This window comes from Macaca nemestrina, chromosome 7 (assembly GCF_043159975.1).
Source record: "Macaca nemestrina isolate mMacNem1 chromosome 7, mMacNem.hap1, whole genome shotgun sequence".
Classification (NCBI taxonomy): domain Eukaryota; kingdom Metazoa; phylum Chordata; class Mammalia; order Primates; family Cercopithecidae; genus Macaca; species Macaca nemestrina.
Window position 1 is genome coordinate 136,735,036 of NC_092131.1, and position 26,717 is coordinate 136,761,752.

General features: G+C 47.5%; 1 protein-coding gene and 1 non-coding gene across 3 annotated transcripts in view; both read left to right on the forward strand.

The window, feature by feature from the left end:
* LOC105488453 (poly(ADP-ribose) polymerase family member 16) overlaps nucleotides 1-26,717 on the forward strand; it is a 31,679-nt gene that overhangs the window by 855 nt on the left and 4,107 nt on the right. Inside the window, exons 2-4 of one of the 2 annotated variants that reach the window (XM_011752505.3) lie at nucleotides 17,222-17,359; nucleotides 21,245-21,451; nucleotides 25,333-25,504. In XM_011752505.3, coding sequence (XP_011750807.1) covers nucleotides 17,222-17,359; nucleotides 21,245-21,451; nucleotides 25,333-25,504 — 517 coding nt within the window. The remainder of the gene's footprint in view (nucleotides 1-17,221; nucleotides 17,360-21,244; nucleotides 21,452-25,332; nucleotides 25,505-26,717) is intronic. The other variant, XM_011752513.3, reaches the window with a different exon arrangement.
* Nucleotides 304-434, forward strand: LOC112428773 (small nucleolar RNA SNORA24). Its single transcript, XR_003020820.1, has one exon. It is a non-coding gene; the product is annotated as a small nucleolar RNA SNORA24 (small nucleolar RNA).

The window sequence follows — 26,717 nt, forward strand, 5'->3', positions numbered from 1 at the left end:
CTTTTGCAAATAGACACCAAAAAGTCACCAAAGCCACCCAGAACTTGGTCTTCCGATGAGGTGATCTATGGGCAGTGCTTTTATAAACTGTAACATCCAGTGCGTATGTCAGCTGTTATTTCTCTGATTCACCAGGCACTTTTTTTTTTTTGCAGAGTTCACCTCTGGGTCAGCATTCAAGATATCAGTTGTCCTTATCCAAATGTTTCGAATTGCCTAGAAAAATATAACTTACCAAAATCGATTCAGTAAAAAGCAGAATATTGAAATAGCCAATAGCTGATATTCATTAAAGACACCGAACTCCATGTATCTTTGGGAACTGTCAAGTGTGGCAGTCTCCCTTCTTAGCCATGGAAGAGCATATTCTTGTTCATCAGCAAAGCTGTCACCATTTAATTGGTATCAGATTCTGACTTGCACAAGTAACATTCTTCACTGTTAAAAACTTGGAGGGGCCGGGCTTGGTGAATCATGTCTGTAATCCTAGCACTTTGGGAGGCCAAGGCAGGGGCGGATCACCTGAGGTCGGGAGTTTGAGACCAGCCTCACCAACATGGAGAAACCCCGTCTCTATTAAAATACAAAAATTAGCTGGGCATGGTGGCACATGCCTGTAATCCCAGCTACTCTGGAGGCTGAAACAGGAGAATCGCTTGAACCCGGGAGGTGGACATTGCGGTGAGCCAAGATTGAGCCATTGCAATCCAGCCTGGGCAACAAGAATGAAACTCCATTTAAAAAAAAAAAAAAAAGCAAAACAAAACAAAACAAAAAACCTGGAGGGTGCCAGGTTATTGGGCGAACTTTTCTAAACTATTGTAGAAAAAGAAGAAAAAGGCTGGGTGGCTCACGCCTATAATCCCAGGACTTTGGGAAGGCAAAGCAGGAGGATCGTTTGAGACCAGCCTAGGCAGCATGGTGAAATCCTGTCTCTACAAAAAAATAAATTTAAGAATTAGCTGGGTGTGGTGGTGTGTGCCTGTAGTCCCAGCTACTTGGGAGGCTGAAACGGGAGGATGGCTTGAGTCCAAGAGGTTGAGGCTGCAGTGAGCCATGATCACACCACTGCACTCCAGCCTGGGCAACAGAGCAAGTCTCTCTCCCTCAAACAAAAACAAACAAAACAAAAAACCGTTGAATTAGTAGTCAGAGATTTTCCCTCAAAGAAAACTCTGGACATAACTGGTGTCATTGGTGAGTTCTAGCAATCACTGAGGGGATAAGTAATTCCCAGTGTTACACAGAATATTAAAAAAGAGGCTAGCAAACCTTGACCCTAAATCTAATAAGGTTGATGGAAAAAAAGAAAATTATAGGCTGAGTGTGGTGGCTCACACCTGTAATCCCAGCACTTTGGGAGGTTGAGACGGGTGGAGCACGAGGTCAGGAGTTCAAGACCAGCCTGGCCAATATGGTGAAACCCCATCTCCCCATTATGGTGGCACGTGCCAGTAATCCCACCTACTTGGGAGACTGAGGCAGGAGAATTGCTTGAACCGGGACTTGGGAGGCAGAGGTAGCAGTGAGCCGAGATTATGCCACTGCACTCCAGCCTGGGCAACACAGCGAGACTCTGTCTTAAAAAAAAAAAAAAAAAAAAGGAAAGAAAATTATAGGCCAACGTCATGAGTATAAATGCAAAAATTATCTTCAAGGTATTAGGATCTTAAAGCTAACAATTTATAAAAAAGGGTAATTCCTTATGACCAGGTTGGGTTCATCCCAGGAATGCAAAATTAGTTCAACATTAGCTGGGCGCGGTGGCTCAAGCCTGTAATCCCAGCACTTTGGGAGGCCGAGATGGGCGGATCACGAGGTCAGGAGATCGAGACCATCCTGGCTGACACGGTGAAACCCTGTCTCTACTAAAAAATACAAAAAACTAGCCGGGCGAGGTGGCGGGCGCCTGTAGTCCCAGCTACTCAGGAGGCTGAGGCAGGAGAATGGCGTGAACCCGGGAGGCGGAGCTTGCAGTGAGCTGAGATCCGGCCACTGCACTCCAGCCTGGGTGGCAGAGCGAGACTCCGTCTCAAAAAAAAAAAAAAAAAAAAAAAAATTAGTTCAACATTAGGCAATCAATTAATGACAGGCACCATATTGCTAGATTAAAGGAGGTATTTATAATCAACACGTGTTTAGCGTTATCTCTGATGAAATCATCAGTGTTTGGTTCCTCCTTTGCTATCTTTTTTTTTTTTTTTTTTTTTTGAGACGGAGTCTCACTCTGTCGCCCAGGCTGGAGTGCAGTGGCCGGATCTCAGCTCACTGCAAGCTGCACCTCTCGGGTTTACACCATTCTCCTGCCTCAGCCTCCGGAGTAGCTGGGACTACAGGCGCCCACCACCTCGCCCGGCTAGTTTTTTGTATTTTTTTAGTAGAGACGGGGTTTCACCGGGTTAGCCAGGATGGTCTCGATCTCCTGACCTCGTGATCCGCCCGTCTCGGCCTCCCATAGTGCTAGGATTACAGGCTTGAGCCACCGCGCCCGGCCCCCTCCTTTGCTATCATTCCTAGGAGGTTGAGGGACAAACAAAGGCTGAGCCTCCTGGCCCCGTCTGATCCTGGTAGCCCACCTAATGATGTGTTGAGGGCATCTCAAGTGGTGACCATGGTGCACAGGCGTTTCTGGGTACTGGAAGTGTGAGGTTGGAGAAAGAGGCAAGTTCACTGACTTCCCTTGAGGTTTGTTCTTGCAGGTTCAGATACTCAGTTTTCTAAGTGTGCTATATCAGAGCCTTGGGAACGAAACTTCCTTCGGTTTTGGCAACAGATACTTATGGAGTGTTTGCTATGGGCCAGGTGCTAAGGATACAGGATTGACCCTTGAAGAGGTTAACAGTGTGCTCAGCTATACTAGGTAAGCGCGGTACAACATGGAAGCCCACAGCAAGGACACCCCCAAGCTCTCAGCTGTGGGCCAGGCTCTGGGAACACCAACTAGGGGTGGAGGCTGATGCTTTGCCGAGTCCCAGGGCAGAACTTCAAGAGCAGAAAAGAGGGAAAGAGTATTCCAGGAGGAGCAGCAGGATAGTCAGAAAGCCAGGAGGTGTGAGCTTACAGAGAAGGACAAGACTGCTTTAGTGTAACTGTTGTGGGGAACAGGAAGAAATGAGGCCAGCCTATGGAGCATGCAGGGCTACACATGTCCTGCTAAGTTGTGGAGATTTTTGTCCTGGGGCAGGGGAAGGTATTGGGGTGAGATCCAGAAAGACACCCATGGTGGCAGGTGAGAGAGGGACCTGTTTGGGAGGAGTGTTTGGGGTCAGAGGGATCAAACTCACAATGCAGCTTTTTAAAAAATTAGGATGGGGTCTCGCTATGTTGTCCAGGCTGGTCTTGAACTTCTGGGCGCAAGCAGTTCTCCCACCTCATCCTTCCAAAGTGCTGGGATTACAGGCGTGAGCCACTGCACTTGGCCGCAGTGCAACTTTAATTTTCACCAAGAAACATACCTCCAAGTGGGACTAGAATGCTCAACTTATTTTCTTTCTGCTGGAAGGTCTTGGCCAACGGAACCAGGTTTGTTTGGTGAATATGGGATACATGCAAAGGGACCTGTGGAGTTGTTTTGATCATGCTTTTTAAAATTTATTTTTAATTATGCAAGTAATGTTTGAATATATTCTCATTATAAAAAAGTTCAAACGATACCAGTAAAGTAAACGTGCCCCTAATAGATTTGACTCTATCCCTTAGCCCTCTGCAAAGGTATCAATTGCTCTGTTTAGGGCACATCCTCCCCCCTCTCCCCCGCCCCACTTGTAATCCCTTAAGAGAGCATCAGTTGGGCGGGTGCGTAATCATGCCTGTAATCCCAGCACTTTGGGAGGCTGAGGCGGGCGGATCACGAGGTCAGGAGATCGAGACCATCCTGGCTAACACGGTGAAACCCCGTCTCTACTAAAAATACAAAAAAATTAGCCAGGCATGGTGGCTGGCACCTGTAGTCCCAGCTACTCGGGAGGCTGAGGCAGGAGAATGGCATGAACCCTGGAGGTGGAGCTTGCAGTGAGCCGAGATTGCGCCACTGCACTCCAGCCTGGGCGACAGAGTGAGACTCCGTCTCAAAAAAAAAAAAAAAGAGCATCAGCAATGTAGGTTACCCCCAAAAGCCACCTCCTCTAAAGAGACAGACTGTCCCTCCCATGGGGCTTATTGTACCAGTCCCAGACAGTTACCCTTTCTCTTGAGGGCTACTGGAGAAACAGATTCTTACCATCCAGTTCTGTTGCCATATTCCTTATTGGGCACCCACTGTTGAGGAAAATAGCCCAGACCACATAGATTCTTGGCTGGCTGTAGGCATGGCCGTCAGCAGCAAGGCTGCTCACTGGTGGGGCCCGGCACCATCTCTGGGGACATACATACATTCTTAGATAAACACACTTTAGGCCTCCTTTTGCCACATGTCGCATGAGTTACTGAAATGATGCAGAGAAGTGGGCATCTGGACCTGTATCTGAATCAAAGTCTAACTTTTAAAGAAAAGGGAATCAGGTCTGGACTTGACTGACTAGATCATTTTGTAGTTACCTGAAGAAGAAAAGTGTGGAGCTGTTAAAAAATCTCTTGGCCGGGCACGGTAGTTCACACCTGTAATCCCAGCCCTCTGGGATTGGGCGGGTCGGTCATTTGAGTACAGGAGTTCGAAAGCAGCCTGGGCAACATGGCGAAACCCTGTCTATATAAAAAGATTTAAAAAATTAGCCTGTGTGGTGGTGCATGCCTGTAGTCCCAGCTACTCAGGAGGCTGAGGTGGGAGGTTCACCTGAGCCAGGAGGTCAAGGCTGTAGTGGGCCGTGATTGTGCCCCTGCACTCCATTCTGGGTGACAGAGTGGTACCCTGTCTCAAAAAAAGTCTCTCACTTTCATTTGTTTAGTTAAAAGCACTAGGAAGTAATGTGAAAGTTTGCCATTTTCAGTCATTTAAATCTTTCTCCACATGTGAGGTGTTATTACACACCTGTAACACAAGGGTTGCAGTTTCCAAAAATTAGAGCAGTGACTTAAATTACTTTATTGATTGGTGATTTCCTGAGAACTCCCCACTGCTGAACCAAGCTCTTGGCTTTAGGTCTGATCTAGCATTATCTTGTCACTGTCCCCAAAGTCCCGGATTATCTCTGAGGTGTCTTGTTTTGAGACCATTTCTATGCCGATAAGCTCTCTGATTTATTATTATTATTATTTTTCAGATAGAGTTTCCCTCTTGTTGCCCAGGCTGGAGTGATGCAATGGTGCAATCTCGGCTTACTGCAACCTCTGCCTCCTGGGTTCAAGCAGTTCTCCTGCCTGTCTCCCTAGTAGTTGGGATTACAGGCAGATGCCATGATGCCCAGCTAATTTTTTTTTGTAGTTTTAGTAGAGATGGGGTTTCACCATGTTGGTCAAGGCTTTTGAACTCCTGACCTCAGGTGATTCGCCCTCCTCGGCCTCCCAGACTGCTGGGATTATAGGGATGAGCGACCGCGCCTGGCAAGCTCTCTGATTTTACACTGGGAGCTCTTGTATTTGCAGTGCCTGGCTTGGGAAGTACTTATCAAGCGTTTGAGGAATCACATTGTGTGTGTGCTGAATACCCGGTCTCAGGATTTCTCACCTTGTTTTTTGGGACCGGGGTTGGATGAAAGAACTCATACGTAGCATTCTTGGGATTCCCTGTACCCCTTGACCATTGGCCCCCAAACGTCAGGTTTGTCACTTGACACAGTCGCAGCTGTAAAGTTTTTTGTTTTGTTCCCCCCCGCCCCCCAAAATAGCATGTTCTGGTTCTCCATTAGCCTGTAGACCCTGTCTGGGGGTGGGAAGTGGGTGGGAAGGGCTTCTTTGTGTTAGCTCCAGGCCCTCGCAGCTTAGTGTGGTTGAGGATCAGCAACATGAGCCTCACCTGGGTGCTCATTAGAAAAGTAGGCCTTGGCCGGGCGCAGTGGCTCACGCCTGTAATCCCAGCACTTTGGGAGGCTGAGGCAGGTGGATCACAAGGTCAGGAGATGGAGAGCATCCTGGCTAACATGGTGAAACCCTGTCTCTACTAAATATACAAAAAATCAGCCAGGTGAGGTGGCGGTCGCATATAGTCCCAGCTACTCAGGAGGCTGAGCCAGGAGAATGGCATGAACCCAGGAGGCAGAGCTTGCAGTGAGCCGAGATCACGCCACTGGACTTCAGCCTGGGTGACAGAGTGAGACTCTGTCTCAAAAAAAAAAAAAAAAAAAGAAAAGAAAAGCAGGCCCTGCCCCAGACCTATCCAGTCAGGATCTGCATTTTAACAAATCTGGGCAATTTGTACACTTAGTGAAGTCTGAAAAGCACTGCATTAAGCTTACCCTGTTCTTATTTGGGGTGCCAGACTGCTCTAATTGGGTCTCCTGGTCCTGGAGGAGTAAGAAGTCTTTCTCTTTTTTTTTTTCCTTCTTCTTTCTGGTTTCTGGCTCTCACTGTCTAGACACAGTGACTCCCCAGTGTCTGGGTTAAAGCACATATAAGCTTGTCTCTGTCCTGACCCCTCCTGATGCCATTCCCATCTTTGTTGAAGCAAACTCCCTCTCGTCCTTTAAGATGCACCTGGAATTTCCACCTTATTCTGTGCCTCCACTCCCTAGCAGTGAGGAGTCCTTCCTTTGGGTTTCTTTACAATTTTAAAATTTTGCTTTTATAAATAATACTTTGATAAGCATCCTTCTACATTAATCATTGTTTATATCTGTTGTTGTCTTTTTGAGATACATTCTGAGAGGTGAAATTGCTGGTTCATGGCTTTTTCTTTTTTTTTTTTTTCTGAGACGTGGTCTTGCCCAATTTGGAGTGCAGTGGCGTGATCTTGGCTCACTGCAACCTCTGCCTCCTGGTCTCAAACGATCCTCCCACCTCAGCCTCCCGTGTAGCTGGGACTCCAGGCACATACCGGTATGCCTGGCTAATTTTTGTATTTTTATTTTTATTTATTTAATTTATTAATTTATTTTTTGAGACAGAGTCGCTCTGTCGCCCAGGCTGGAGTGCAGTGGCGCGATCTCCGCTCACTGCAAGCTCCGCCGCCTCCCGGGTTCACGCCATTCTCCTGCCTCAGCCTCCCTATAAGCTGGGACTACAGGCGCCCGCCACCATGCCCAGCTAATTTTTTTTGCGTTTTTAGTAGAGACGGGGTTTCACCGTGTTCGCCAGGTTGGTCTTGATCTCCTGACCTCGTGATCCGCCCGCCTCGGCCTCCCAAAGTGCTGGGATTACAGGTGTGAGCCACTGCGCCTGGCCAATTTTTGTATTTTTAGTAGAGATGGGTTTTCACCATGTTGCCCAGGCTGGTCTCAAACTCCTGGACTCAAGCAATCCGCCTGTCTCAGCCTTCCAGAGTGCTGGGATTACAGGTGTGAGCCACCGCACCTGGCTTATGGCTAACCTTTCTAAGGAAGGCTTTCAATGCTAATTTCCGTATTGGAAGTTGAATATTGACATTAACTGGGGAAGATCATTATTATTATTATTGTTGTTGGATTAAAAGAAAAAAGGCAGGAGTCTCGCTATGTTGCCTAGGCTGTTCTACAAACTCCTGGTCTCAAGCAGAAGTTGTGTCACTGAGCCCAGTTTGGAAAGATCATTCTTTACAAGCCTCAACCTTGGCTGTCATTGAAATCACGTGGGAAACGAAGGAAAATAACCCTGACGTCCGAGCCCCATCCTCAGAGATTCTGATTTGATTGGTTTGAAGTGCAGCCTGGACATTGAGATTTTTTGTTTGTTTACTTACAGATAATATGTAGCTTTTCTATTTTTCTATTAACTGATTTGATCATTTTAATGAGCACCCATACCTGCTGGATGGTGAGGAAATGATAACAATTAGATTTGTTAATAATAAAAGTGCCTGTTAGGTCTATACTTGATATCTCAAGGTAAGATTCTTGGTCCCTCAGATTACCTTTTTATTTCTCTGCTCCTCTCAAAGATGGCATCTGAAGAGTGGAGGAGAAAAAGTACACAGGTCTGAAAATATACGAATACAGACATAGATACATGTAATATGATGTGACTGTCAGTGGGTAGGTGTGTGTCTAGAAAGATACCAGCTAATGGGATGGTGATATGGAGGATGAAGGGGTGGGATCCATCCCTCCAGGACTAGCCATCTCTTTCTTTCCCAACCATCCCAGCAATGTAGACCTTTCCTCAGCAGATCGGTGAGCAGCAGAGAGGGGGCATTTGATTGATAATATAGCAACCAACACCTGTACCCCACTAATAGCACTTACTGTTTGTGTTGCACTGTCCTGAGCTGTTTCTACACGTAGCTCATTTAGTCCTCCTAACAACTCAGGGTTGTAGGTTTTATTATTATCTTCATCACCGTCAGCTAATCACTGGATGTGGTGATGGCACACCACTCTTGCTCCCAGGCACCGGGACTTTTAAAAGTTCCTAGGAGAACCCTTTAGGGTCCCCATGCTGGCTCCTCCTGTGAAGAGTTCTTTTGTAGACTCTGATCCCTAATCTGTTTTGGCAAATCTGGCCTTTCATACTGTAGGTTTGTGCAAAGCAGATTGTACCTGTGGTGTCCACCTCTTCAGCCTTCATCTCAGCAGCCTCCCAGCTCCAATCATCGCCCCTGCCCCACTGTTCTGGGTGTCACCGTGGTCCCGAAAATGGTGACCTTGGCAGACTTTTGGTTCATTTCCTTTGCAGCACCTCCACCCACATCTAGTAACTATGGCCTCTGACACTTTCCTAGACAAGTATGTTTCAGATGTTTATTCTTTCCTGCTGCCACAACTTTCTTTTCTTTTTTTTTTTTTTTTTTTTTTTGAGACGGAGTCTCGCTCTGTCGCCCAGGCTGGAGTGCAGTGGCCGGATCTCAGCTCACTGCAAGCTCCGCCTCCCGGGTTTATGCCATTCTCCTGCCTCAGCCTCCCTAGTAGCTGGGACTACAGGCGCCTGCCACCTCGCCGGCTAGTTTTTTTTGTGTTAGCCAGGATGGTCTCGATCTCCTGACCTCGTGATCCGCCCGTCTTGGCCTCCCAAAGTGCCGAGATTACAGGCTTGAGCCACCGCGCCCGGCCTACCACAACTTTCTAGGACAACATTGTCTAAGATCTAAACCTGAGTATCTCCAGCTTTTCCTGATAAGAATCACTTGTACCCACATCTGTACACAGATTCCTGGGCCACCTCCTCCCCAGGAGCTTGTGATCGAGGTGATTGCTCCTGCTCAAAGCAAGGAGGTTAAGTTGCCTCTTTGTGGCTCATTGGGCCTCTCTTTCCTCCGTGACCCAAACTACCTCTTTCCTAAGAGGCTTCTCTTCCCAAACCCCTGAAACTCTCAGCTCTGCTCACCATTCAGATTCCCCCAGCTATCTCTCCAGCTATATCCTTCCTTATTCCCCATAGCAGAGGCTGCAGATGTGTTGCCTGTGAGCTGATGGGTTTTGTTTGTCCTCTATTTTTTTAGAAATTGGGAAATTAAAAAGACAGCTTGTTGATTTCTTTTTGAAACAAAAATCAGAGGCCTCGCCGCCTTTGGTGGAGGTTGCCCCAGGGCAGGAAGAAGTTGGAGCTGAGGGTTGGTTGGCCTTAGCTATTAATGGAGCCTGGAGTCACAAGTTCAACAGTCTTCACAACTCTTTCCCGGACTCCCCTGTTACTCATTTTCTTTACCTCTCAGGCCCTGGGGGACATTTGAGCCTAGGAGCACTTTTTGGGACACACTGCTCACTTCTCTGCCTATCTGCCATGCTCTTTCCCACCTGGAGTGGGAAACCCTCCCCATCCCTGGAAATGCCTGCCTTCCTCTTCAACAGTTATTCTCCTGGACCAGTTGGCAAATGACTTCCACTGCCATGTACTGATGTGTGATTCAGAATGCTTGCCTAGATGGTGATTTCTTCCACATACCCCTATACTACATATCACATACATCTTTCTCCCTACCTTTGGTTTAGGCACAGCCAGTAGCTGTCTCAGTTGTATTATTTTGGGATTGGGAGGAATTCCAGTATCATATCTGATTAGCTTCCCAAAGCAACCTCTTAAAAGTTCTGCCGGAATTGTTCCTTTGGGCTAAAATATTCAGTCCACCACTAAATTTCTCCATTCGTTTGGTAGAAGGGTATGGCAGGAGAATAGACTCTGGAGTTGGGCCCCCTGGCTTCATATCCCTTCCCTGCCACGCTGGCTGTGTGCCGCTAGGCAAGGTGCTTAGCATCTCAAGCCTCAGTTTCCTCATCTTCAAAATAGGTTGTGAGAATAACACGAGATAACAGAATAAATTCATGCAAAGCATTTATTCTGGTGGCTGGCACCTGTAAGGGTTCAAATAAATAGTTGCTATTACTCTTTGTTCTTAACTTCATGCCAGGTTCCAGGCTGGCATGGGGCTCCAGGGTCAGTAAGATGTGGTTGGCCTCAGGGAATGTTTGTCCCAATCAGATTTGAGTTGGCCCCAGAGGGTCAGGTGCCAACATGGGGCTCTGCTGTAATTGCTGAACATAGAACACAGTTGTTGAGTACAGAGGTTGTAGGTGGTCAGGGAAGGCTTCACATGGGAGGTGATTGCTGGCCTTGAAGACTTAATGGGATGTCATGCTAGGCAGCCACAGAAGCACAGAGGAAGAAAGCCATAGGTCACTTGGAATAGCATTGGGTTTGGGGAGGGAGCTGGTGGCAGGAGGTACTATTAGGCTAAGAGGCCAGACTGGATTCCTAAGGGACTTATTAAGGGTAAGAGTATTAGATTTAGCAAATAAAAATATAGGCCACCTAGTTAAATTTGAATTTCAGCTGAGCAACCAATAAGGTTTTTTTTTTTTTTTTTTTTTAAATGAAGTTTCACTCTTATTCCCCAGGCTGGAGTGCAGTGGCGTGATCTTGGCTCACTGCAACATCCACCTCCCTGGTTCAAGCGATTCTCCTGCCTCAGCCTCCCAAGTAGCTGGGATTAAAGGTGCCTGCCACCACGCCCGGCTAATTTTTTGTATTTTTAGTAGAGACAGGGTTTCACGATGTTGACTAGGCTGGTCTTAAAGTCCTGATCTTAGGTAATCCACCTGCCTCGACTTCCCAAAGTGCTGGGATTTTAAGTATAAATATATCCCAAATATTGCATGGGTTATTTACACTAAAAAAAATTTTGTTGACTGAACACAGTGGCTCATGCCTGTAATCCCGGCACTTTGTGAGGCTGAGGCTGGTGGATTGCATGAGCCCAGGAGTTTTGAGATCAGCCTGGGCAACATGGTGGAACCCTGTCTCTACAAAAAATTAGCTGGGCATGATGTCACATACCTTTAGTCCCAGCTACTCTGGAGGCTGAGGTGGGAGGATTGCTTGAGCCTGGAAGGTTGATGCTGCTGTGAGCTGTGATCTTGCCACTGTAGTCCAGCCTGGGTGACAATGAGACCCCGTCCCCTGTCTTTTTTAAAAAAGGAGCTTTTGTTGTTGTTGTTGTTTATCTGAAATTCAAATTTAACCGGGCACAGCGTATTTTAAATGGCAACCCTACTTGTGTGCCTGGTTCCCAAAAGGCCCTGCTAAAATGCAGACAGGTTTTAGTCACAAGAGGAAGAATCCTATTAAATTGTTAAAGCAGATTTATTTTTCAGAGTAACATGAAAAGTGAAATGGAACATAAAGAAGGTCAGTTGAGGAGTTAAAGAGTGTGGACAGATGGTGGAGAGCCAGGAGGGCAGGATGCAGCAGGGACCCTGTCTGGGCAGATGCAGTGGGAGGGCCTGGAAGAGGCCTGGGTCCAGCTTGAAGCTGGGAGGTGTCTCTCCCCTTTGTCCAGACTGAGTCCCTGAAAGGCGCCTGGCTAGCTGACTGTCCTTTTGTGGGGCTCTCTGGGCCCAGATAGGGACTGTTGACAAGGGCTGTGGCTCACAGGTGGGATGTGAAGACAGGAGTGATGGGAATAGTAGTAATCCTGGGAGAGAAGATGACTCAGTCTGGCTCTGAGATAACAAGGAATAGAAAAGAAGGAAGGGGGATGAGTGCCCTTTGGACTGTGCAGGCAGCAGTCCTGTATGGGTAGCTAGCTACCTGAGGGTACACCATTTGGGGTGTGTCTTCAGTGACTCCGTATATAACCTACAGAACAAAGCTCGGGGTTCCCAAGTGGAGTGCAAGGTCCTTCACAGGATCATTTGAGATGACCTCACTTGAGGTCACCTTCCCACTGTTCCTCTTGGCAACCACTTCCCCACCCTCTAGGTTCCAGCCACACAGAATCACCTGTTGTTAATGATGGCAGTCATTGCAGTCACAGTAACTTTAGAGTACGTAACACTTTCCTGTTGGTTTGAGCACTTGTTTAACTTGATTAATCTCCACCGGGACCCTATGAAGTAGCTACTAATATTATCCCAATTATGTATTTGAGAAAGCTGAGACACAGGAAGTCAAACATCTCACTCAAGGTCACACAGCTAGTAGAGGAATAGAGCCCCAGATGCCTGGGAGAACTGCACAATTAACCATATGCCAACACCCATTTCCCCAGCTACACGCTGCGTTTTCATACTTCTGTGGTTTTGTATAGCAAACCCAGATCATACAGTACCTCCTTGGTGAAGCTGGTCCCAACCCCACCCACTTTTCCTTTAGCCCCTACCCAACAGAAGTCCCACCTTGTCCTCTTAGTAGTTTGTATCCAACTTTGTTATGACAGTGAATTCTTTTTGTTTTTTTGAGACAGGGTCTCGCTCTGTCACCCAGGCTGGAGTGCAGTGGTGGCTCACTGGCTCACTGCAACCTCTGCCTCCTGAGTTCAAGAGATTCTCCTGCCTCAGCCTCCAGAGTAGCTGGAATTACAGGCGCCTGCCACCACGCCCATCTAATTTTTATATTTTTAGTAGAGATGGGGTTTCGCCATGTTGGCCAGGCTAGTCTTGAACTCCTGAGCTCAGATGATCTGCCTGCCTCAGCCTCCCGAAGTGCTGGGATTACAGGCGAGAGCCACCACGCCCGGCGACAATGAATACTTTTAAGTCATGATTATTTACCTTTCTGCCTCCCCACTTGATTAAGGGGCCCATTTTAAATCTAATGTCCCCTCCTAAAAGCACAGGGCCTGGCACAAAGTAGATGCTTAGTAAATGCTCCCTGAATAATGCAAGGCCATGCAGCCTGGGGGTGAAGCAGGCGGGGTGGAATAGTAAGCAAGGCATAGAAATAGTACCAATACTCATGGAGCATTTACACTCCACACATCCTTTTTTTTTTTTTTTTTTTTGAGACAGGGTTTCACTCTGTCACCCTGGCTGGAGTGCAGTAGGACAATCATGGCTCACTGCATCTGCTACCTCCCAGGCTCTAGCGATCCCCCCACCTCAGCCCAAGTAGCCGGGACTACAGGCGTATACCACCATGCCTGGCTAATTATTTTGTTGTTTTGTTTTTGTGCAGATGCGGTTTCGCCATGTTGCCCGTGCTGGTCTTGAGCTCCTGAGCTGGAGAGTTCTGCCTGCCTCAGCTTCCCAAAGTGGTGGGATTATAGACGTAAAGCACCATGCCTGGGCTCACATATACATTTAAAAAAAAAAAAAAAAAAAAAGTAGGCTGGGCTTGGTGGCTCATGCCTGTAATCCCAGCACTTTGAGAGGTTGAGGCAGGAGGATCACTTGAGTTCATGAGTTTGAGACCAGCCTGGGCAGCATAGCAAGACCTCATCTCTACTAAAAATAAAAAAAAATAGCTGGGCATGGTGGCATGTGCCTATAGTCCCAGCTATGCGGGAGAATCACTTCTGGTGGGGGGGGATGGATCCTGCAGTGAGCCGTGTTTGTGCCACTGCACTCCAGCCTGGGCAACAGAGCATGACCCTATCTCCAAAAAATTTTTTTCTTTTAATAAATATTAGATTTTCAATGATACCTCATGAGGCCTGTAGAGATAGTTTGTTGTTGTTGTTGTTGTTTTCTTTTTTGGAACTGACTTTCGCTCTTGTTGCCCAGGCTGGAGTGCAATGGCGTGGTCTCGGATCACCGCAACCTCCACCTCCTGGGTTCAAGCGACTTTCCTGCCTCAGCCTCCCAAGTAACTGGAATTACAGGCATATGCCACTACACCCGGCTAATTTTGTATCTTTAGTAGAGACGGGGTTTCTCATGTTGGTCAGGCTGGTTTGAACTCCCGACCTCAGGTGATCCACCCACCCCAGCCTCCCAAAGTGCTGGGATTACAGGCATTAGCCACCGCACCCGACCTGAGATAGTTTCATTACAATATATGAGGCTATTGATTGAATCTTTGGAAATAGAAATAAAGTGGTCCTAAGACGTTTTTAATTTTCTTTTTTTAAATTTATTTTTGGAGCCATCTCACTGTGTTTCCCTGGCTGGTCTCTAACTCCTGGCCTTAAGAAATCCACCCCAGCCTCCTGAATAGCTGAGATTATAGGCATGAGCCCCCACACCTGGCTCTGCTTCTAGTTTTCAACTGCAGAGCTAAGAAAAACTCCCAAAGTCAGTAACAATTTTCTAGAAAAATGGAAAAGAACCACAGGTATTCTTTTTTTCTTTTTGAGACAGTGTCTCCCTCTGTCACCAGGCTGGAGTGCAGTGGGGCCATCTTGGCTCACTGCTACCTCTGCCTCCCGGGTTCAAGTGATTCTCCTGCTTCAGCCTCCTGAGTAGCTGGGACTACAGGCACCCACCACCACGCCTAGCTAATTTTTGTATTTTTAGTAGAGACGGGGTTTCACCATGTTGGTCAGGATGGTCTCAATCTCTTGACCTTGTGACCCGCACCCCCAAGCCTCCCAAAGTGCTAGGATTACGGGTGTAAGCCACCACTCCTGGCCACCACAAGTATTCTTGAAGTGCCAACTACATCCCTAGCAAAGCAGAAGGAAAGGTTGCCAGGGTTTGGGAGGACAGTGTTGTCTGGGGAGAAATGTAAATGGAAAGAAAAGAAATGGACATATATAGACCAAGCCCTGAGATTCTGTGACCTTCTTCAATTTCCTGACAACCCCATGGGGAGGTAGTGAGGTTCCCTTGTTGGAGAGAAGATAGAAGCTCAACAGAGATTCTAACTGAGATCTGATTCCAGAGTTCATGCTCTTTCCTCTGCATCCAGGAAAGAGGAGAATTGGAAATATATAAGACAGTTCTTGACCTCCAGGAGTCTGGACATACTCGGAAGGGAGTACTGGGGCAATGGGCTTTAGGGACTTAGAGGAGAGAATGGTCTCTTGGTCCAGAAGCGCCCGGGTAGTAGAGGTGGGGGAAGGGATATTCTTGGAACAAGACATGTTCCTGGATAGCACCAGTCTGTGATGGAGGGGATGGTAAGGGGTTGAGATTAGGCTAGAGGTGTTTAAATGCCATGCTGGAGAGGTTTGACCTCTAGTCAGTCATAACTTCTGAGCAAAAGCTACAGATACTTTGTTGCTATCTGTTAGTCCAGGTCCCCAGTCCCTTATCAGAAATCCTGGCACTGAATATGTTTCAGGATTCCTATTCTTCCTGATTTTAGAATGGTAAATAATGTGCTGCAATGACAACTAGGCTGAGTCCTATCACAGGTCCCACGAGGCATCAGCCTAAATCTGAAGGCTCTAGGACTAGTGACAGCTTTCAGCAGCACAGCATCAGCCATTCTGTTTCTGTGGAAGTCCTTGCAGCGGTCCACATAGAGGTCCAAGAGCTAGTCTTTGCCCCGAGAAGTGAAAACTTGGGAGTAAAGAGATGAAATCTGTCATGCGCATCCGTGTGAAGAGACCACCAAACAGGCTTTGTGTGAGCAACATGGCTGTTTATTTCACCTGGGTGCAGGCAGGCTGAGTCCGAAAAGAGAGTCAGCGAAGGGAGATAAGGGTGGGGCCGTTTTAGAGGATTTGGGTAGGTGAAGGAAAATTACAGTCAAAGGGGGGTTGTTCTCTGGTGGGCAGGAGTGGGGGTCACAAGGTGCGCAGTGGGGGAGCTTTTTGAGCCTGGATGAGCCAGGAAAAGGGATTTCACAAGATAATAAGGCAATAAGATAATAAGGCAATAAGATAATAAGGCAAGGACTGGCCATTTTCACTTCTTTTGTGGTGGAATGTCATCAGTTAAGGTGAGGCAGGGCATTTGCACTTCTTTTGTGATTCTTCAGTTACTTCAGGCCATTGGGGCGTATAGGTGCAAGTCACAGGGGATGCTTGCAAGTCACAGGGGATGCGATGGCCTGGCTTGGGCTCAGAGGCCTGACAAAATCCACATGGGGTGTGTGCAGGAACTGCTCTGGCCTAAGTGAAGCTCCATTTTCCTCAGAGGCTGGTCTCACTCTTGAGAATGTCATCAACAAAGCTGCCAAGGTTCCAACAAAACATTGTCACACTCTGGGAAACCCAAAGTTGTGCATTCCCCATTTACAGTTCCTCCCAGGCCAGATGCCGTGTACTATGCTGGGTCATTTTCACCTTAAGCAGTGTTGCCTGGTTATGTATGTAGTTGTCATACTACCTTTATCCCGTCTCCAGGGGGACAAGTTAACAGAAGTTAACTAATTCTCACACAGAAGGGAAAAGGCTTTGTATTGTAGCACTTTACCCACATATGCGTATATCATGTATTCAGTCACACCTGCAGTGGGTGGCATGCCATACTCATGGCATGTTAATATTCCTGCAGCAGAATGCATCTATCCTAACAGGAAGGGGATAGGTAAAGATTAAACCTCCATCAGCTCAGGTCAGGTTTGGTACCCAAAGAGTTTAAAAAAAAAAAAAAAAACACCACCACCAAGGCTGGGCATGGTGGTTCAGGCCTGTAATCCCAGCACTTTGGGAGGCCGAGGCAGGCAGATCACTTGAAGTCAGGAGCTCGAGACCCGGCTGGCCAACATGGTGAAACCTCATCTCTACCAAAAAATATGAAAAGTAGACGGGCGTGGTGGCACACGCTTGTAGTCCCAGCTACTCAGGAGGCTGAGGTGGGAGAATTGCTTGAACCCAGGAGGTAGAGGCTGCAATGAGCCAAGATCACACCACTGTTCTCCAGCCTGGGCGACAGAGTGAGACCCTGTCTCAAAAACAAAACAAAACCCCACCAAAAAAAAAAAATACCTTTCAGATTTTAGAGCTTGTAAAGTTTAGTATTATTTGGAAAGGGGATTGTAGACCTATGAATTTCCTCTCAGGAGATCCCTTGAGATGTGCAACAAGTGAACGTTGCCTGCCTTCCCACTAGAGGGCCCCTGACTATCACTGTGTCTGGGATCCTTGCTAATGGAAGTTCTTCTGTTGCTTCAGCTCGCAGATGCCAGCAAGTTACCTAACCTGAAAGAACTTCTCCAGTCCTCTGGAGACAACCACAAACGGGCCTGGGACCTGGTGAGCTGGATTTTATCCTCAAAGATCCTGACAATCCACAGTGCAGGGAAGGCAGAGGTGAGACTTTGTTTCCGTTAGGATCACAGACTTTAGGGGCCTGAGGGCTCTAGGACAGCACTGAATCCAGTGGCTCTGAGACTTCCCTGTGTACCAGTGACCTGGGCAGCTTGAGAATGCAGATTCCTGGTCCTTACCTTTAGACTTTCTATTTCTGTGTCTGGAGTCAGGCCCAGGAACTTTCCCACCGGCTGTACAAAGCTGAGTTCTGTCTCATCTCAGCTGTGTGACCTTGAGTAGGTACCAGGTGCATTTCAGTACCTCCACTTCCTCATCTGTAAAATCAGTATGATAATAGTATACTTCCCTCAGGGCACTGACTATGAGAATTGAATGAGTTTTCACACTTTGAATAATGCCTAAGGGCACATACTAAGGGCTTGGTATGTGTTGGGATTCACTTTATTTAACAAGCACCACTGGTAATTCTGATAAGGGTGACCCTGACCATACCTTAAGAAACACTGACCTGGGTCAGTTGTCAGGAGACAGAGTGGCAGAGCTCAAAGGAGTGGAAAACCTCATGCTCTGGGTTCAAATGCCATTTCTATCAAAAAGAGCCTCCTTTTTCCCATTTGTTAATTGAGATACTGATAGTTACCCCCAAGTGGGGCAATGATAAAATGTGTGTCACTCCCCCCAGCACAGTTTCTGTCACAAGTCAGACATTCCATAATTTGGTTTACCTTGCCTGGCTGGGGTCTCCCAGGGACAGGCTGGATGACAAGGACCAGGGTGTAGGACTTGATTCCTGCTCTGGTGCTCTTCCCTTACCCATACCGTTCATCACTTAATTCATTTCAATTTAAGAGTATTCAGTTTTGGCCGGGCGCGGTGGCTCAAGCCTGTAATCCCAGCACTTTGGGAGGCCGAGACGGGCGGATCACGAGGTCAGGAAATCGAGACCATCCTGGCTAACACGGTGAAACCCCGTCTCTACTAAAAAATACAAAAAACTAGCCGGGTGCGGTGGCGGGCGCCTGTAGTCCCAACTACTCAGGAGGCTGAGGCAGGAGAATGGCGTGAACCCGGGAGGCGGAGCTTGCAGTGAGCTGAGATCCGGCCACTGCACTCCAGCCTGGGCGGCAGAGCGAGACTCCGTCTCAAAAAAAAAAAAAGAAAGTATTCAGTTTTACAAGCTCCTACCAAAGACACAAATCTTCCATATGTGGCGTAGAATTTGGTACCTTGGATTCTGGTATCTAAGGGACATTCTTCTGTGTTAGATGTTAAAACACCATAAAGAGCCCTGGAGTAGGAGTCAGGAGATCTGTATTCAGGTCCAGGCTGGGTGGCTAATTCCTAGTGAATCTCTGGGTTTCACTGTTGTCATCTGTTGAATTCAAATTTATTCTTTCATTTATTCTTACCTCACTCATAATATGGGCATCAAGCACCTACTAGATGTTGGGTGCTAAAGTAGATAAGGCAGTAAATAGCTCCTAGACTTTTGATTGTGGACCGGTTAAATTTCTGTTAAAATGTAGGATATTGGGACCCAGGATTGTCAACTTTTTGTATTGCCCAAGTATGTTAGCCTACCATATATCATCATTTTATAAAAGGATATTATAGTACTAAGAAAGGAGGATGGCCTTGACTTCAGAATAAAGAACTGTTCTTCAAAAGAAAGGTACATGGCAACCTTACATCAATATATCTGTTATATTGCCCTTATTTTGCTCATTCAGTCATAATCCAGAGAAAACTTTGCCATAGACTGGCTTTGGTCTATGACCTATTTGAAAACCACTGGTGGGCGCGGTGGCTCATGCCTATAAATCCCTGCACTTTGGGAGGCCGAAGCAGGCGGGTCATGAGGTCAGGAGTTTGAGGCCAGCCTGGCCAACACAGTGGAACCACATCTCTACTAAAAATACAAAAAATGAGCTGGGCATGGTGGCGGGCGCCTGTAATCCCAGCTACTTGGGAGGCTGAGGCAGGAGAATCGCTTGAAGCCGGGAGGTGGAGGTTGCAGTGAGTCGAGATCGCGCCACTGCACTCCAGCCTGGGTGACAGTGCGAGACTCTATCTCAAAAAAAAAAAAGAAAAGAAAAAAAGAAAACCACTAAAATGGGCCAGGTGTGACCCATTGTCCTGGCTTGTCTTGAGTAACTGGGACTATAGGTGTAAGCACTATGGAGAGGAAATTCACAGGTCTACAGTCCCCATTCCAAATAATACTAAACTCTACAAGATCACGCCTGTAATTCCAGCACTTTGGGAGGCCGAGGCAGGTGGATCACTTGAGGCCAGGAGTTCGAGACCAGCCTGGCCAACATGTTGAAACCTCGTCTCTAATAAAAATACAAAAATTAGCCGGGCATTGTGGCACATGCCTGTAATTCCAGCTACTTGGGAGGCTGAGGCAGGAGAATCGCTTGAACCTGGGAGGTGGAAGCTGCAGTGAGCCGAGATGGCGCCACTGCACTCTAGGCTGAGAGATAGACTGAGACTGTATCTCAAAAAAAAAAAAAAAAGAAAAAAACCACTTAAATAGACTAGGGGCAGTGGCTTGCGCCTGTAATCCTAGTACTTTGGGAGGCTGAGGTGGGAGTATTGCTTGAGCCTGGGAGTTCAAGACCAGCCTGGGCAACATAGCAAAACCCTCTCTCTATGAAAAAATTAAGAATTAGTTGCGCATAATGGTTGTACCTATAGTCCCAGCTACTCAAGAAACTGAAGATAGAGGATTGCTCGAACCCAGGAGTTCAAGGCTGCAATGAGCTATGATCGCACCGCTGCACTCCAGCCTGGGCGACAGAGCCAGATCCTGTCTCAAAAACAACAGCAACAAATGCTGATTGCTTCTCATGATTTTGTGGGTTGGTTGGGTGGTTCTGGGCTTGGCTGGATGAGCTAGGGTGGCCTCATTTACATTTCTGGGGCTTCAGCTGGGATGGCCACCATGCTGGAAGCCTTCCTCTGTGACGCTCATATGCCATAGGAGACAAGCCAGGACAATGGTGAGGGGTACTCAGCAGCAAACAAGGAAGGACAAGCCCTTCTCAAGTCTGTGTTTGCCATATATATGTTAATGTTCCATTGGCCAAAGCAAGTCACATGGCCAAGCACAGTTTCAAGTGTGGAGAAGTAAGTTCCATCTCTTGATGGGATCTTGATAGAATCCCACCTGCAAAATCACATTGCAGAGGGGTGCATGGACAAGGATGAGAGGGAATTTTTACAATAATCGTGAGATAATCATAATCTCATGATTATTGTAAAAATTGAATGCAGGAAATAGATGTAAAAGTGTTAGGAAAATTAGAAGTGATCTCCACTTAGAAGGAGCAATTCATGCTTCTCAGCCTCCTGTAGGGGAAAATATTATTATTTATTATTATTTTTTTAGATGGAGTTTCACTTTTGTTGCCCAGTCTGGAGTGCAGTGACGTGATGTCGGCTCACTGCAACCTCCACCTCCTGGGTTCAAGTGATTCTTGTGCCTCAGCCTCCCAAGTAGCTGGGACTAAAGGGCTGGGACTAAATAGCTGGGACTATTTGGGACTATAAAGTCCCAAGTAGCTGGGACTAAAATTAGCCACCACACCTGGCTAATTTTGTATTTTTAGCAGAGATGGGGTTCACTATGTTGGTCAGGCTGGTCTCAAACTCCTGACCTCAGATGATCCACCCGCCTCGGCCTCCCAAAGTGTTGGAATTACAGGCATGAGCCACCGCACCCGGCCGGGAAAAAATGTTATTAAAGGAAAGCAGTCTTGTGCTATAAGCTCTGAGTTTGCTTATGTCTCTATCCTCATGAAACCTGTTGTTCTCATGAGCAGAGTCTATGGGAGTTAAGCCTGAGGGTTTAGGGGGCTATTTTTGCAGCACATTTACCAGCTCCCCAAATAAAATTTTGACCCTCTTCATGTTTTCAAGTTTGAAAAGATCCAAAAGCTGACTGGGGCTCCTCACACGCCTGTTCCCGCACCGGACTTCCTGTTTGAAATTGAGTACTTTGACCCAGCCAACGCCAAATTTTATGAGACCAAAGGAGAACGAGACCTAATCTATGCCTTTCATGGTAGTCGCCTAGAAAACTTCCATTCCATTATCCACAATGGCCTGCACTGCCATCTGAACAAGGTGGGGCCTAAGGGACACCCTGCTGATGTGGGGAAGTAGGGATGGAGGTGGGAGAGTGGGGAGGGGGAGATTCAGAACCCTAGGAGTTTGCAGGTGGGGTGTAGAGGTGGGGGGGTGGGTAGGTTTACTAACACCTTCTGGCTCAAAATGTGGTCTGCAGACCAGCAGTAGCAGCATCACCTGGAAGCCTGTGAAAATGCAAAACTTGGGCACACTCTAGACCTTCTGAATCAGAACCTGCATTTTAACAAGATCTCTAGGTGATTCCTGCACTGGTTATAGTTTGAGAAGCATCGATTTAAAGATAGTTCCCGACCTTGGCTGCATATTTAGAATCACTCGGGGAGCTTTTAAAAATCCCAGATGCCAGGCCGGGCTTGGTGGCTCACGCCTGTAATCCCAGCACTTTGGGAGGCTGAGGGAGTTCAAGACTAGCCTGGCCAACGTGGTGAAACCCCATCTCTAATAAAAATACAAAAGTTAGCCAGGCATGGTGGTGGGTGCCTGTAGTCCCAGCTACTCCGGAGGCTGAGGCAGGAGAATCGCTTGAACCTGAGAGGCAGAGGTGGCAGTGAACTGAGATCATGGCATTGCATTCCAGCCTAGGTGACAGAGCGAGACTCCATCTCAAAAAAAATAAAAAATAAAAAATCCCAGATGCCTGGCTGCATCCCAGACCGATTAAATCAGAATCTCCAAGTGGAGCACAGGCATCAGTTGCTTCAAAAGCTCTCCAGGTGATCCCAATGTGTAACCAACCCTAGCTCCTCTGTGTGTTCCCTGGACCAGCAGCATCTTCATCACCTGGTAGCTTGTTGGAAGTGCATAGCTCAAGCCCCAGACCACCTGAACGGAATCCACACTTTAACAAGGTCCCCAGGTGATTTGTATGCACACTGAAGTTTGAGAAGCACTTTCCTTGGGGGCCACACTCCAGGAAATCAGCCCTTGGAGAAACCGAAGGATATGCCAAGATGCACTGAGCAGAGGTCCTTTCCCTCCCGGCTTGAGCTTCTTTTTTCCCATTTTTATGAGTCAAAACAGATTCACCTACCCACTTCTCTGCAGGCCTTTATTTTACCCTTCAGGCATAGGAGGAGCATTACAGACAGACCCTGGAGCTACAGAGACTTATTTAGCAATTCTATGGCCCTGAGGTAAATTAAACTCTCTGAGCCTCAGGTTCTTCATCTGTGAAAAAGGACACCATTACCCTCCTTCTCGTATGTCAGAGGATTGAAACAGTTCATATATGCAAAGGGCTCTTTGTGTACTAAGTACCAAGGAAGAGGTTGCTGCTTTTATATGCTGATGGATGGGCACCTAGGGTAGTTGGAGGAGCTTCAGGCCTTTCCCCCAGTCATGGCAGTATCTGCCTTGTCTGTGACGAGTTGACTCCATGAGCCATGGGCTCAGTTGTGGCTGCTGCCGCCCTGAGACTGGAGACATTTCCCTGTTGTATCTGATTAATGTCGTTGGGTTTTGCTAAGGATGACGGCTTGTTAGTGTAAAAGGATGACAGTTAGTCACTGTCTCTCAGTCCACCACTGGCTGTCAGCGTACCATTATGTCCAGGGTACTGGAATCCAGGGGGCTTCCCCATTACGATGGTGCTGGCCTGGAAAAGTTGCCTGCGGATTACACTCTTGTACACTAAACCTTCATTTCAGTGCCCCAAGGAGTTTGCTGCTTACAGGCATCTTATAAAAATGCTTTGGTAAAGCATATAAATCCTCTTATGGCCTCCTCTGCCTGGGTTTTCAATGAAGGGCTTGCTTGAGGGAGTTCATCTGCCAGTTGATACTGATACTGTTTTCATGGCAGAGATACACCGAGCTTCCCACTCTTGCGCACCACTGCTCATGGCAGCCTTGCACGGGGTTCTCAAGGAAGGGTGAACACATGATGGCATAAGCAGAGAATGGATGTGGGGTCAGATCAGAGGGCGTCCAGTGTCATTGGAGAAGGTCTGTGTCAGCTTTTGAGAGATGGAGACCCTGCCTAACTTGGCAAAGAGCTTCCCAAAGGCCAAGCAAAGGTTTGTTTCATTTCTCCTAAGCTTCATTTAACAGATTTAGGATTTTGGAAGCCTGGTGCCACTGAAAAGAACATTTCTCAATTCCAGAGCATAAGATATTCTTTTTTTTTTTTTTTTTTTTTTTGAGACGGAGTCTCGCTCTGTTGCCCAGGCTGGAGTGCAGTGGCCGGATCTCAGCTCACTGCAAGCTCCGCCTCCCGGGTTCATGCCATTCTCCTGTCTCAGCCTCCTGAGTAGCTGGAACTACAGGCGCCCGCCACCTCGCCCGGCTACTTTTTTGTGTATTTTAGTAGAGACGGGGTTTCACCGTGTTAGCCAGGATGGTCTCGATCTTCTGACCTCGTGATCCGCCCGTCTCGGCCTCCCAAAGTGCTGGGATTACAGGCTTGAGCCACTGCGCCCGGCCAAGATATTCTTCTGTGAACTATTCAAGTCCGCTTATCATCTTGAGATACTGATCGTGTGGCCCAGGGATAGCAGATGAATTTCAACTTGAGTGTCAGTGTCCATTCATTGGTAGCAGCTACCTGGAATGTTCAGTTGAGGATTCTAGATCATTAGGAATAAGTGCCATGCTTGATATTACTGTGTTGGAGATTGTGGTTGATTATTGGTCATCTACCATGGGCAAAGATGTGTTCACTATGCCTGCTGTAGCCTCAAGTTATAGGTCCTTCACCTGGCATGCTTCCTCACGGAGGGCACCACTAGGGAGATGCTGCCTAGATTTTTAGATGTTTTCTTGATCAACACCAATACAAAGAGTAAGACGTACCTTGCCCTGCATGTAGGCCTCCCTCATTTGGTTGTAGTTTCTGGTCTAAGAGACTCATTTCTTTTTTTTTTTTTTTTTGAGACGGAGTCTCGCTCTGCCGCCCAGGCTGGAGTGCTGTGGCCGGATCTCAGCTCACTGCAAGCTCCGCCTCCCGGGTTTACGCCATTCTCCTGCCTCAGCCTCCCGAGTCGCTGGGACTACAGGCGCCCGCCACCTCGCCCGGCTAGTTTTTTGTATTTTTTTAGTAGAGACGGGGTTTCACCGTGTTAGCCAGGATGGTGTCAATCTCCTGACCTTGTGATCCACCCGTCTCGGCCTCCCAAAGTGCTGGGATTACAGGCTTGAGCCACCGCGTCCAGCCTGAGACTAATTTCTAATGTATTTATTTTTAATTTTTGTTTTTCTTTATTTGTGAGAGACTCATTTATTTTCCAAGTAATGACTCAGATTACCTCCCTTCTCAGGTGGGACCCCTTCCCTGTACCTAAGGGTGTGACTTTGCATTTCAAGCCCATCAGAGTAACCATGCTTACTGCATTCATGTAACAGGAATTACTTTATATACTAGAACATAAAAGCCTGCAATGGAGTACTGGCCCCTCATTTATTTACATGTGCCAGGTGTCCCACTCTTTTATGTATATTGCCTCATTTAATCCTCACTGGCAACCTTGTAAAGGAGCTACTAGTAACATTATTTTGTAGATCTAGAAACTGAGACACAGAGAGTTTATATAACTTGCCACTTGCTGGAGGATTCAAACCGAGGTCGGTTTGGATGCTTATACCTATGCTTTTCTCACTCAGCCTTGACCACAAGGAACTGCTAGTTTGCCAGGCCAGATGGCCAAATCCACAATCAGTTAAACTGTTGTCAGGCAGGAATGTGTTTAGTAATAACCCTAAGAAGATATCACAGGATTATTTGATCCTGTGTCTTGTTGGGGGACAAATGTGGGGGTTATAAATTCTGTGTTTACAACTCTTGAAGAGAGACCTGTGTCGTCTTGTCGTGCCACTGTACATTCACCCATCTGTGTTTCTTTTCCATTGGCCTTGCTATTGCAGACATCCTTGTTCGGAGAGGGGACCTACCTCACCAGTGACTTGAGCCTGGCCCTCATATACAGCCCCCATGGCCACGGGTGGCAGCACAGCCTCCTTGGCCCCATCCTTAGCTGTGTGGCCGTGTGTGAGGTCATTGACCATCCGGACGTCAAGTGCCAAACCAAGAAGAAGGGTGAGTGAGCACTTGGCCCAGACCTGGGTTACAGGCCTCTGTTGGGTGTGCAGGCTCTTGCTGGCCCAGCTGTTGGGTAGAGCACCCATTGCATGCCCAAGGGTTGGGTTGGATCCAGGGCAGTGCCGGACAGAGTCCTGCCCAGGGAGTGAGCAGTTTTCTTAGAGATTGAACACACAATGGAGACCATTCGCTACAAGGGGGTAGGTAGGGGGTGCCAGGTAAGGAGGCTGATGAGGTCCACAGAGACAGCTCGGAGGAAGTGGTAATCATGGTGGGTCCAAACAGCCAGGGAAAGCTTTGCAGGAGGAGGAGAGATTTTATGTTTTTAAAAAAGTGAATGATGAGGCCAGAGCATGGGCCCCTTGAAGGTAGGAATGAGGTCTCATTCATTCTTGGGCACCTGGTATCAGCAGAAAGCCTTGGTACGTACTTGATATTCAACAAATATTTGCTAAATGAAGCAAAGGGCGCTGGGTCCAGACCCTCCAATCTACACTGGCGTGTGCCAGAGCCCTCCAGGATGTGAAGGGCAGCCAAGGCGCTGCGGAGTCCTGGGCTCTCCAGAGTGATGACTAGCCAGCTACCTCCTCCCACTCCCCTACTGTGTCCCTGAGACTGTTCGCCTTGTCTCCCCCCACCACTGTGTGGCTCTCCTCAAAGGCAGAAGAGTTACAGAACTGTCATTCCAGTCTCCAGAGCTGGCTTATTGGGGCCAGGCACAGTGGCTCACGCCTGTAATCCCAGCACTTTGGGAGGCCAAGTCGGGCGGATCACCTGAGGTCAGAAGTTCGTGACCAACCTGGCCAACGTGGTGAAACACCCTCTCTACTAAAATAAAAACATGAGCCGGGTGTGGTGGCATGTGCCTGTGGTCCCAGCTACTTGGGAGACTGAGGCATGAAACTCACTTGATCCCAGGGGGCAGAGGTTGCAGTGAGCCAAGATTGTGCCACTGCACTCTAGCCTGGGCAACAGAGCAAGACTTCAAAAAAAAAAAAGAAAGAAAGAAAGATCTGGCTTGTTGGTTCCAAGAGAATTCAGAAAACTGTTCTGGCCTCTAATGTAAAACAACTGGAATTCTGAGATGCAGGCCCAGGTCTGACACCACCCTCCAAACCAGACGACATGGATATTTGCATTTATAATTCTTAGGAAGTTTGCAAACCGTGACATTAAACAAAATCTTCCAACCTCTGCTGTCACGCAGCTT